We start from the raw sequence: 13,873 nt of genomic DNA, 5'->3' as shown, positions 1-13,873 counted from the left end.
AGATCACCGAGGAGAAATTCTCAAAGGCAGGTTCTATGAAGAAGAGCTCAGCAAAACTAAACAGCCTGACACATATCTCATAGAAAAAATCATCCGCAGGAAAGGCAACAAGTTATTTGTCAAATGGCTGGGACTTCCAGAACACAGCTGGATCGATGCAAACAAAGTGATAATATGAACACCTGGGATGTAATAAAAAGGCTGCCAGAACCTGAACAGCAGAATAAGAAAAATGGAAAGTTGCTGCCTGATAATATTAGGTGTCTTATTGTTGGGCCATCGGCTTGTGGTAAAACTACACTAATGATTGATAATTTTTTATTGGCACCCAACTGGTTAGACTGGAAAAACAGGCACTTGTATGTCTTCTCTAAGAGCTTGGAAAAATTAAAATATCAGCAGCTGATGAAGCTATATGATGGATTGGATATAGCCACTTTTGAACCAGATGTTAAGCCACTCCATGAATGTCTCGATAATTCTGTTGTTGTGTTTGATGACATTATACTGGATAATCAAAACAAGGTTAGAAATTTCTTTACACAGGGCCGGCACAAAAACATTGATTGCTTCTACCTGGCACAGACTTTTTCAAAAATACCGAAGCAGCTGATCCGAGACAACAGCAATTTTATATGTGTGTTTCATCAAGATCATACCAATCTCAAACATATACATGATGAATATGTAGGAGGGGACTTGAGCTACAATGATTTTTCCAAGTTTTGCAGTAGCTGCTGGAACCAGGATAGTTATGGGTTTGTCACAATTGATATGACAAGAACACCTAATACTGGCAAATATAGAAATAAAATTAACAATTTTCTAGACATTGAAAAATATATAAATAACCATGAAAAGGCCAATTATTGATGATCTTAAATTAAGAGATTATCTTGTAAAAAGATTTAAGGGATGGAAATCAGAGAACCGAGGAATCTATGAAAAACACAAGCAAACAGAACAGCCTATTATTGATGCTATTAGTGAATTAGGTAAAAATATCAAAACTGTTACAGAGCAAAATCAAAATTTGATCACAGAGCTTGTACCTGTAGCTGCTAGGAACATATTAGATTATCCAATCACCCCACTTTCTAGTATTCATACACCTAGTCCTGTTGCTCCTCGAAGAATTGAAGCTACTCAGGATCCTATTGAATTGGGTCTTCTTGCTCAAAAATATTTAACCACACCTAAAGACAACAAAGATGAGGTCTTTGGTTTATATGCTGACACAGAGCGTGATGGTAGCATCATACATAGAATTGGCAATTTCAGAGTAACATTTATGGGGGATGATCTAATTGTATATTCAGAATCTCATCTTGGAGAAAAAGGTGGTTTTGTTAAATATCCTGGCACACCTGGATTGTGGGAACTGATGACTAGGAAAAGGCCTGGCAGCTATACAGATCAAGATTATGAGCATTACAAAGAAATATTAATAAAATCAGATGCTCTATACCAGAACAATGATCCCACACAAAAAAGAGTCAAGTCTAGCAGTGGAGCAAAATACAACAATTTAATCAAGCCCATATGGTCACAAATTAAGACAGGTAGTGGGATCAAACAATACAACACCCTGCCTAAAGAATTTGTCTGGGTTGATGATGTCAGGAAACTTGTAGATAGGTTATTGGTGATAGCTGGGGAGGAAAATGCTGGCAACCACAATTTTTACAATGAAAAGGTTGGAATTATGGACATGATAAGCACAAAATTGTCTAATTTTATAGTGAATGACACTAAGGGGATTGGATATCTTATAAAAATTATTAATACTCTACCACCTAAATTTTGGAATATTTCTGAGGGCCGGGGGCTGGTTAATGATATTATAAACAAGCTGCCATTTGAACTACACATTCCAGGCTATCAGTATTGTGGTCCCGGTACAAAATTGGACCATAGATTAAACAGAGGGGATCCTGGTGTTAATCCCCTAGATGCTGCTTGTAGAGACCATGACAGCATACAACACACATTCTGATCTTGACAAGAGACATGTTGCAGACAAGAAATTAGAAGAGGCTGCATTTGGTAGATTTGTAAGCAAAGATGCATCTTTGAGTGAGAGAATAGCAGCATTGGGTACCACCATAGCTATGAATACCAAACAAAAACTGGGGTGAGGGCTGTGAATATGTATATAATAAACCTAGAATGAAGGCCAAGGGTGTTATGTATCAGATACCTTATGCAGGTCTTAAATCTCTTAACACTATTGATAGTCTTTTAACCAAAAAGCAGCGCAAGAAAAAAAGCTCTTGTATTGCCAAGGGGCATGGTATGAAATTGTTGCTTAGCACCCCCCAATTAAAAAAATTACAACAATCTAGAAAAAAATCACATTTAGGGGGATTTATATTTACTATCCCTGCCATCTTAGCAGCACTCGGGGCTGTTGGGAGCTTGGCTGGGGGATCAGCTGCCATAGAAAAAACAGTAATAGATGCCAAAAAGAATAAGGCAGAATTAGATGAATTGAAGCGCCATAACCTGGCCATGGAGAAACAAGGCAAAGGTGTTAAGAGAGCCATGAATAAGTTTAAAAAAAACAAGAGCCGCTTACAAACCAAGATATTGAAGCTTTAATTAAGCCACTGGGCATCAAAAATTTTAGAGGTGTGTACATGTCTGATTCTTTACCAGAACAACCACTCAACAAAGAGTGTGGCATTGTTAATTTGGATAAGTACAAAAATCAGGGCACTCACTGGATCTGTTATCTTAAATATTTAAAAAATGAGGCATTTGTGTTTGATTCATTTGGAGGTGTTCCGCCAGAAAATTTAGTAAAATATCTAAAATCAACTAATCGTTATTACAATAATGCCCGTGTTCAAAACTTCAAAGATGTTAATTGTGGACATTTGTGTTTATCCGTTCTTAGATATATGTCTCAAATAAATAAACCATCAATAGAAGATTTTCAAAAAGCCTCGTGGTATTTAAAACATCATGGGGGTATTCCATCTCACCAGCCAAAATTCAATATTGAAACTCAGATTACATGATGACATAGTGTATCCCAAAACAATAGCTCTCAGAGCATTTTATGGCATGTACTTGATCCCTAATATTACACACTACAACAACAAAATTGCAGTTGGTGATCACTCCAGGGCAGTATAATCTGTCTACTCTAAATGCTCAATTACACAGAGGTGTAGTATTAACTCAAAATTCTGTCACTCACAGTGTAGAGATTGTATCTGCTACAGAAACAGTGGATCTGGGTACTATAGGAGAGCTGTTAGGCTTTGAGAACAACACAAAACTTGAAGCGGCCATCAAACACACTGCTATTAATATACCTAAATTCTTAGCCATAGAGACTAAATATTCACTGTAATGTGGCTGAGGGTATGATCACCAAATCAAATGGCATAGGCACTCAGAAACAAACTGGCATCTTTGCAACATTTAAACCTAATTCTGAATTTATGGAGCCAATCATCTACACTCCATCCCCAACATTATATTTTCCTGTGTGCCATAATAGAATAGATTACATTGAGTTGATGGTCACTAATGAAAAAGAAGAATCAGTTGATTTTGCTGGAGCCACAACAACTGCAATCATAGAGATTAATATTTAAATAAAAATACATACAAAAAAATGGAAAATATTGAGAGTTATGAGCTACAATCATTCCCCCCAAACAGGAGGACATTTGCAAATTTAAATCAACCCAACACAGAGATTGAGGTTGATCTTGATGTAGGGGATGGCTTTATACACCCCCACAGAGCAGATTTATACATCAAATTTGATGTTGTAAAGCTCGATGGTACAGATTATCCGGCAAATTCAAATATAAGATTGGTGGACAATTTTGTGCCACATCTGTTCTCTGAAATTGAGATCAGAAAACATGGTGTTGTTATAAACAGAATAGATTATCCCGGCATTACCTCCACAGCTTTGGCCACACTAAAATTATCCAAAACCGAGGCTTCTTACTACAAAATAGGTGGATTTGAGGCTGGTGATAAGATATTATCTAAAAGCCACACTGTGCTGTTCCCCATGCGCCTATTGCCAGGATTCTTCTCAGATTACAAAGATATTATGTGGAAGGGTGGTTTAAGAATCACATTTAGAAGAGCTGCCAATGATAATAATGCTTTGATGAGGTACAGTGCATTAAACTCTACAGGGGAAGCTCTGCCTAATACCCTACCTGATGAAGGCAAATGCATTATTCAGACTATGGAGCTAAGAATCCCGGTTGTTGAATATGATGCCAGTTATGCTCTTAAATACAAAGCTGATATCCTAAAAAATCCACAGATTCCTTTACAATTTTATACATATCAATGTGTACAGAAGTCTGCATCTGGTACCTATTATGAGTTTGATGCCACAAATTCATTCTCCAGTATACAATATGACATGCCAGATTTTGTGGTGGTACTGTTTCAGACTGGGAGACACAACAATCAGGAAAAAAATTAAGTAAATTTGATAGCTGCAACATCAAGAACATATATCTTAAAAATGGCAGAAATGAGTTATTCCCTAGAGAAAATTATAATTTAGACATGTCCAAGGATGATTTTCTGAAATTATATGAAGCATTTACAGCATACAAAAGGGTCACTACTTCCAATACTGACATGTATTACACACCAGATGAATTCAAAGCACAGAGACCCATGTTTGTCATCAACACTTCAAAAAGGAAACAAGTTGTGGTTAATGACAGGACAAACATTAAAATTATCTGTGAATTCCACGATACACTCCCTGATGACACTATATGTAGTGTTATTCTTATAGGGGAAAAATCATATGTTTATGATGTAAGAAATGAGAGAGTCACAGAGCAATTCTAGAAGAATTATATTATCTTAGTACTAGATATGCAAGTTGGGCCTGGTGTCCAATTGAACTTAAACCAGAAGTAAATATGTGTGTGTGTGTGTGTGTGTGTGTGTGTGTGGGTGTGTGTGGGTGGGTGTGGGTGGGGGTGGGTATGGGTGGGTGTGGGTGTGTGTGTGTGTGTGAGTGGGTGTATCTTGGCTTAGTTTTAGGTGTAGCCAAAAAAAAATATCAAGAGGGGCATATTTTTGACAGGATTATGGACAACAATCTCACAGAAGTGCCTTTTGTAAGTGTAGGCAAATCAATCTGAGGGGGGTCATACTTTCACAGAAAATTCCCGAGGGCATTTTTACAAAAATCTTGGATTAGACAGAGTTCCACACTTGAGCAAAAAGCTCATATGGGCATGTTGAGCTTGTTTTAAGTGTAGGCAAATCTGCCTGAGGGGGTTCATACTTTCTCGAAATGGTTATAGCACCAATTACACTACTATTGTAATTTCTTATGTACGGATCTCATTCAAGAAAAGGCGTGAAACGTTAGGGGGAAATTTCACTCACAAGGGTTTTGTTGTGTGACCTCTCACCTAAAACTATCATTATCGGAATTTTATAAACTGTGGAACCATTTAATTATTTCTTGGATTAAATGATAAAACATACAAATGTAACCTGGTTTCTGCATGTTACAATATTTTTTTCCACGATGTAATGCAGTTTTTACTTTTGTTATTCTGTTCGAATGCTAAATAGGCCTTCATTACTTTATTTTGGTTATTAACAATTAAAATAGAAAGCTTTCGGATTTTTTTAAACTTGAAATAAACCATGTCCAACGACGCCTATAGTGAGCCAGCTTATAATTTCAGCATATACACGCGACTGGTATATTCACTCATATCCTCTTCCAGAGGACCAACGGCCTAATTCGAAAATGTTAAAAAAAAATGCCTGGAGAATGGAGTCACCTAGGTGATACAAGATAAATGGCAATCGACTTCCTCCGAAACATATTGGAATATTTCATCCCAACCGGCGGACGTCTCCTAGCTGTCTTTTGTTTCAAATTTGGCTTTTTGTTGTTCTTGCAAAATATATCTGTATCTTTAAGTTTAAACATGTTTATACAGTGCGTTCGATTTATCTCTGGGCCGAGATAGCAAGTGAACAACTTTGAATAACTCTTATATCATAGATTAGTACTCGTTATGCAATATAAATATAATTGTCTACATGCTAAAGATATGTGCGTAAATAAGCGGAATGTTACGGGACGAAAATGTCGGGATCTGCGCCATTCACGCGCTATCTCGGCCCTGAGTCAAATCGAACGCACTGTATTTTTGCTTATTCAATAATAAGATCCTTACAAAATTTATTTGTCTCTTTAGTTTACCAATGTTTATATTTTATTTCTCTTCACTCATACAATAATAAGTTATTGCTCATGGTATAATTGTTTGTTACTCATGTTAGAAAATGTCGTGATATAGAATTGATAAATATAAATCAAACTTCCTTGCTATGAAAGTGATCGCTTTTGTACTAATCATAGATACAAAATTGAAAAAAAATAATAATAAAAAATGAATGTTTTATTTACAAACAATCGCGCAGGTCACTCAGTGTCCAAGAGTGTGAACAAATGGAAGGGCAGGTGGCCTCCCCGATGGCGCAGTGGTGGCGTCATCCCCTTGTAATCACGGAATCTCGGGTTCGATACCCGGTGGAAGCACATAATGGTTCGGATCCCACTTTAAACTGTAGGACCAGTCCCGATTAACCTTACTGTGCATAAAGTGGACTTAAAACACCAAATCAATCAAGAAATGTAAGGGCGGCTCTGGGATCCGTCAGAAAGAAAAAAAAAGGTTGTGGGCAGGACACAACACGTTCGACCGAGGACTGGCTGCAAACATGTTCAAGCATGCATTTTGTTTTCAGGTACATTGATTGCAAATCTATTTTCTACAGGTTCGTGCCCATTTCTCGAATATAGAGAGGAACGTAACGGACGTTTGCCCATACCTCTGGTATGACAGTGAGGAGGAACCCTCCCAGCAGACCCTCATGTTCTTTCAAATATTTGGGTTCGAGAGAGGAGAATCTTGCGATAGACAAAAGGTAAGTATATAGCTTCTACGGTTTCATCATTTTGCCTTCATTTTGATCATCATTCACTTAATAAAATTTATTTGAAAAGGTTTGTGTCTCTCCTGGATCAACATATAGAGCAATTATTTACAGCGATTTTAAGCAGCAATAACCTTTTCGACGAACTGCAACTGGATATACGTTATTTTTCAAAATAACTAATGGTAATTCAGTTACACTTGCCATCCCAAATAGCGCAGTAAGTTTCCTTCACTTCATACAAGCTTTACATGTAACAAGCTTGTTGCAAGCATTTAGAGGCAAGCGCCAAACTTGCAACAGGTATGAAGCAAGCCAACTTCTGACCACATGTGACAAGCTTGTCAGGGAAAGCTGTATACTTCAAACAAGCTTGCATCATGCTTCCATGAAGTTTTCCATATCTAACAGGTTTGACAAGATACCTCAAACTTGTCACAAGTTTCATGCTGTCAACGACATAATGAATGACGAAGTTAACAGTCATTTCTCGCATGAATCGAAATTTTTAGGTTTCTTACCTTCATATTTCCATATTTAATCACGCGAGTTTCCTTATAAATCAGTGGCGGCCATTGGGTTCGAAAACTGAGGAGGCATGGTGCCAAAACTAGGGGGCAAGGACAGTTTACTTTTCCCTGATACATAGGTTTAGCATAGTGCAGGGGCAAAAGTGACAACAGGTGTGTATGTGTGGGGGGAGGGGGATTGCCATCCTACGCCCCCTAATCGCCGCCACTGCTTATAATTTAATGAAAAACTATTTTACTTTTATATTGCCTTGAGCTAAAGAAAGGAGCGTACGTTTCACTTATTTTTTAAACATGTTATAGAAGATACAATATCTTGTCTAGAATTAAGTAACTGTAAATATAACTTACAGTGATTGCTTAAAGTAATTGAAACTCAGTTATAGTAAAAAATAATAACTATAAATTTCAGTGAATTTACTGCAATTGTGACCGAGTTACCTACTTTTAAAAAATAAGTTTCCAAAGACTAACTAATATTCCCGATTTTTTTATGTAAGTATATATCCTCACATATCCTACGGTAGGTAGTCTATAAGAAATGTATAGGGATAAAAATGAATTCTATAGAATTCCATAACTTCACAATAATCACAGTGTTATATCTATTCAATATTTTATCAAAATCTTGCATTTTGAACTAATTTTCTTGGCAGTACAATCTTAATCAGTTTGTTTACGTGCACTAGCAACTAATTGGAATAACATATCTGTTAAAATTGTAAAGTTTTCTTTCATTTCCAATTAAACTCTGAGTTTACATTTGCCAGGTTTGCATTTACAGATATACATTATTAATCTGTTAATTATTATTCCTGGAGGATGATTGAGAATAATGCAACGTGCTACAGTGAAAATTATTGTCTAGATTTCCGTTAGCTGTTCATGGCATAGAAAAAGGGTAGTACAACAACTGTTATTTGTTGAAATATGCACTTCGTAAATGGCAGAAATCACTTCAACACACACGCTTCAAACTGCGCCTAAGATATCCCATCAACGATTCATTTAGCTGTTGGTGTTTTCCATTGTAACTGTTCCTATCGCACTCTTTGTTTTCCGTACTTTTCTTCTCGTCCTGGACACTTTCAAGATCGGGTTCTGAACGTGAATCTTTTCCCTGCTGGGCTATGTACCGACCGTGTGGTGTAGTAACTAAACATTTCTTTTATTCCGGGGACCAATGTCTGCATTTTGAAGACCTCAATGCGGCGAGTACAACCTTGTCCTCTTTGTTTTTAAATATGTTATTGATTGGTGGTACACTACTCTATGACCGCCTGGAAATATTTCTAAGTCGAGAAATCGTTAATGTGGCAACTTAAGCTCTTGAGAATGGCTGAGAGTAGCCAACTTTACTACAGGCTCCTATATCACACCACACACACTGTACAGAGATTTTTCATTCTCGCAAATAACATTATATATATTTTTAAAGAGAACTATGAACCATCATTATAATAAAGAATGAAAATGAGAACTTAATTTTGTGGAATAATATTATATAATATTTACGATTCATCTTGTTCAAATTGAAGGCAGGGAAAATTTTGTGAGGTTTGAAACACTAGAGTAAGTAAGCCATGGTTTACATTGAAGTAAATGTCCTCCCGTCTGAACGCAGGCAGTCACGTTTACGAATATTTTTCGCTAAACTCATTTTATAACACCTTAGAAAATACTGTGCATTCCGCACAAACTCCTATTTTCCACCAATCTACTGCAAACATGTGATCGAAACATGAGCAAGTTGTTACTTGCACAGTAATAAGCACGTTTGTAGAGCAATTCATACTGTGTTCCATTGTCAATTTTTTCTTTCAAAGCATATGATGTCGCGATGCTCCATTAAGTTTTGCTGAGTGAGATGCGCAGCGACGAAATCGATTGTTCTTGATCTTGTAAGAATTAGTTCTATAGAGATTTTTTAAAAAAATGTGTTCTGTATAATACGAGGGGGAAATCGGAGTTTTCTTCTGATAAGTGTTCATAAGTAGGTTTGTGAACAGAAACAATGCAATGTCCTGAAACAGGTGACACTTGACCATTTCTCTCACATATAAGGTCAATATTGTTTAACTATATTTTCCTAACACCAATGTTACAACTGTACTGATGATAACGTTTATCTCATTTTTTTCACATACTGTAGATTTTTGTTAGGTATATTGATTTTAATTCGCCTCTTCCGGTTTTACACATAGAATTCCAATAATAATATAATTAAGCCTTCTTTCCATATTAAAAACACTAAGTTGCTGACCAAGGCAGATTTGAAGAACCCTGTATCAGGTATCTTCCTCAGGCGAAGAAGTAACCTAAAATGACGAAATACAGACACAGAAAGATTACATACACATAGCAGGGTGACTAACCGCATAAAAACAGATCATCTTGACAGTCCTTATCTTGGACGATTTCTCCAAAGGAAACAAATTCACATCGCCTCTTGACAGTTGACTAATGGTGTACCACCCTGACAGGTGATTGACAGGTCAAGATTAGCAAGAGTCTGGAACTACCTGTTCATCATTTCCCCACCTCTCCTGCCTTTTGGGTATAGATGAATACCTCCTCCCATAGACTTCTCCTCTTCTCTTTCTTCCTTGTTCATTCTTCTATTTTTCCTTCCTTCCTTCTTCTTATCCTTTCAACTTTCTCTAACACATTCTTCCATTCCTTGTTTATCTTGAGTCCGCCATTCCAATTCATGATGTCTTCTCCTTTCCTCTATTTCTTTGGCCTCTTTCCATTTTCTCACTAGTTCTCTCTTCTCTTTTCCTATTCGCCTAGCCGAATCTCATTCTACTTCATGTCCCGTTTCTCTAATGTGTTTGAATATGGCATTTCTGTCTCTCTTCATTTTCACATCATCCATGTGTTGCTTTAACCTGTCTTTCAGCCTCTTCTTCGTTGCCCCTATACATACACTTTCGCATCCTCTGCACTTCACCTAGTAGATAACTCCTTCCTCTTCTTACTCTCTCTTCTCTTCCTTCTTCTTGCTGGCTATACTTAACAAAGAGCGTCCTCCTTTCCTGTAAGTTCTTATACCCACTTTCCTCAGCACTTTGCATATCTTCTCTGTGGAAATTCCGTGCAGTCCGAGTAGTTTGTAATTCAAGTCAGTCTTAGTCGCGTCCACCTCTAACTATGGAGACTTTACTGTACAAGAAAATTAATGTACGAGAGAGAGTATGAAAGGAAAGCCTTAAAAGTCTGACAAATAAAAACAGGACAGACCGTAAACAGATGAAATTTACATCTGGTATCGACTCAAGGCTGCAACACTGATCAACTGAGCTTCACAACACCATTTTTGTCACTTTAAAGATGGCACCTCCTGAATATACATGCAACAGCAAAGAGCAGTGGTTTCTTGCCCTCTGGATGCTTAAAACTTATAGACATTCTACGGCAAATGAAAATTCAATGTCTCTATGCATGCTTACCACGCCAGCAAGTTTACAAATAGAGGAGGAAGTTCGACGATGGTCTCAGTCTGGACGCACATGAGTGGAAAGCAGTGGCGTAAATCACAACTCCCCAACTCTCGCGGAGCGGGGGAGCGCACGAGTTTCGGGGGCGCAGAAAGTTTTTAATTGTATTAATATTTTAGAAAGGAATACTTTTCTTCATAAAAAAGTAGAGGCGCACAACTGAGAGTTGCGGGTGGCGCATAACGTGTTTGTTACGTATTTTGTGGAAACACATTCGCGGTTGCTCATAAGTGACTGCACATAGATTACAAATGTTCTTCTTGAGGTATACAGGGACTAACTCAGACTTGAATATATATGTGAATCAGCAATGGTCTGTGATAAAATGCAGGACACTTGTGCAACTTTACATGCAGAAATCTCTAAGGGTGATCCATAAAGAACGCCGGATTTGAAGTTACTATAAATGAAATTCATTTTTGAAAAAAAAGAGCACGAAACACATACCATTCTCTTCAGGATATATTAAGGTTTAAACATGGAAAACAATATCGGGCATATGACCCCCCTACTAGCCCTACACGCAATCACTCGGTCCATGAAATTCACCATGACCCGATCACACATTTCACCATCAAGTGTTTTGAGGACACGTCGAATGTCTTGCTTAAGTTGCAACAAATTTCGTGGTTTGTTCTGGTAAACTTGTGACTTGGTGTACCCCCACAAGAAAAAAGTCACATGGTGTCAAGTCACAAGATCGAGGTGGTAAGGTTTGGTCTCCTCGCAACGAGATTATTCTGTCCGGGAATTTCTCACGCAGCAGATTGATTGTTTCTCCTGAAGTGTGGCAAGTTGCGCCGTCTTGTTGGAACCATACATTTTCGATGTTCATTTGATCCAAACGAGGCAAAAGAAAATCAGTTAGCATTGTACGGTAACGAATTCCATTCATTGTCAGAGCATTTCCTTTTTCGTCTTCAAAAAAGTAAGGACCGATCAAACCCCCACTCCAAATCCCACACCAAACCGTAACTCTCTGAGGATGCATTTCCTTTTCCTGAATCACTCTTGGGTTCTCAGATCCCCATATTCGACAATTCTGCTTGTATACGAACCCGTTTAAATGAAAATGAGCTTCATCGCTGAAAATGATGCGCTTTGCGAAACCCTCATTCTCTCGTTCCCTTTCAAGGATCCAGTCAACAAATTGCCGTCGTTTTCCATGATCCGCTGGTTTCAGTTCCTGCGTTAACTGCACTTTGTATGCGTGCAAGTGCAGATCTTTCGTCAAGATTCTTTGCATTGTTGTTGGCGCCATATGCAGTTCTTGAGCACGACGGTGATTGATACGATTTTGCAGGACTCACAGCAACAGAATCACGCACAAAAGCAACGTTTGCTTCACTCCGGGGACTTCGAGGGCGTCCAGGGCTTTTGATGTCTTGTGTTGATCCAGTTTCTTCAAATTTCTTGATCAACCTGCGAAAAGTTGATTCGTTCGGTGCATGAAGATGACCAAGTTTTGTACGGAGTTGCCGAACAGTCACTGCGAAACTTTCACCATTCTTGTAGTGCATTTTGACAATCAAAACTCGCTGTTCCTTTCTGTACCTTTCCATGGTGTTAACAACACACACAAACAGTAGAACAACTGAAATGCTTCTCAACACAAAACCTCAATGATAACTGGTAACAACAATCGCACAAACAATGCTGCCAACCAACCAAAAAATAATATGGCGTCCTTTTCAAATCCGGCGTTCTTTATGGATCACCCTTTAGATAAAAAGCAAAGAAAGAAAAAAGTTTCATTTGACTGTCCGGCGTATAAGATATAATATTGCACACCATTTTATGTTTTCTTGTTTCAAGTTTAAAATGGGCCACAACAAAACCAAGAATAATATTGAATTACCTTCCACATTTTAAATTAGTTTTGAGGAACAAATATAATTTCTGTGTTTGGTTTTCTTTTCAGGGCCGTCTTGTAAGGGAAGAACCACTCGTAATAGATGTCAACGAGTGGGTGGATCACTTGAAGCATCTGGGAGGTAGTCACAAATCCATCGCCAAATTGTTCAATGCAGAAGGGACAGAAATAGGCTGCTTTTATATGAAGTTCACCATTGAGGTACAGCCACTACAGGGTAACAAAATGTTTACAGGCACTGGATAGAACGGAAATGTGAGTAGTTTTGTGAAAATGAGTCTATCCTATTCAGCTAATTAAATGTAATATGTTTGGAAAATAAAACTTCTGATTTACCTGCACGTTGTTCAATTTTTATACATTACAATTTGAGCAAATTAAAAGCAATAGGACTGAGCCGATACCGATATTGATTCCCACCTATACCGATACCGATACTTGAAAATTTCAATAATTGTAAGTTTTCAATATATTCATTAAGAATAGTGTGCAAGTATTCCACTCAAAAGATATGCATGAAATGACCAAGATATTTGCTTTAAAATATGTACAAAAATTACATTAGAATACTAAATTACACGTTATGTTATGACAAAATATTTTTTGGAACTCAAAACTGGTGCAAAAGGAGAGAGGATATTAGACTTCGTGAATATGTCGAGAGGTATTTTTGCAGAGCCTGTGAAGGATAAAAATGCCGGAACAGTATCGGTCGGTATTGGTAACCGTAAACTTTCCGATAGCGATACCACTGATATGGGCCGATACCGTTACATCGGCATCGGTATCGGCTCAGACCAAAAAAAAAATTTCTGTTTCCCACAAGCATATGTTATCCCAGTCTAGTTCGCTGCACATTTTGACACTCTCTGCACTCGCTCGTCTAGTTGGTTACACGGTGCAATACCGACTCCTCTACTTCGTTGGTTTTGGTGTCAAGTAGTGTATTTGGTGCCTGCATCGTTTACACTACGTTCTGGAAATGTTTAGCATGTGGTGTA

At 37.7% G+C, this 13,873-nt stretch overlaps 1 protein-coding gene across 1 annotated transcript in view; it reads left to right on the top strand.

Moving 5' to 3' along the window:
* LOC145982354 (uncharacterized) overlaps window positions 1-13,203 on the top strand; it is a 30,583-nt gene extending 17,380 nt beyond the window's left edge. Inside the window, exons 3-4 of the mRNA XM_083115911.1 lie at window positions 6,811-6,960; window positions 12,921-13,203. Of these exons, the coding sequence (XP_082972037.1) occupies window positions 6,811-6,960; window positions 12,921-13,118 (348 nt within the window). The 3' untranslated portion in view covers window positions 13,119-13,203. The remainder of the gene's footprint in view (window positions 1-6,810; window positions 6,961-12,920) is intronic.
* The last annotated feature ends 670 nt before the right edge of the window (window positions 13,204-13,873 follow it).

This window comes from Lepisma saccharinum, unplaced genomic scaffold (genome assembly GCF_977018435.1).
Source record: "Lepisma saccharinum unplaced genomic scaffold, izLepSacc3.1 HAP1_SCAFFOLD_145, whole genome shotgun sequence".
NCBI lineage: Eukaryota > Metazoa > Arthropoda > Insecta > Zygentoma > Lepismatidae > Lepisma > Lepisma saccharinum.
This window is presented reverse-complemented; position numbering and strand designations above follow the sequence as displayed.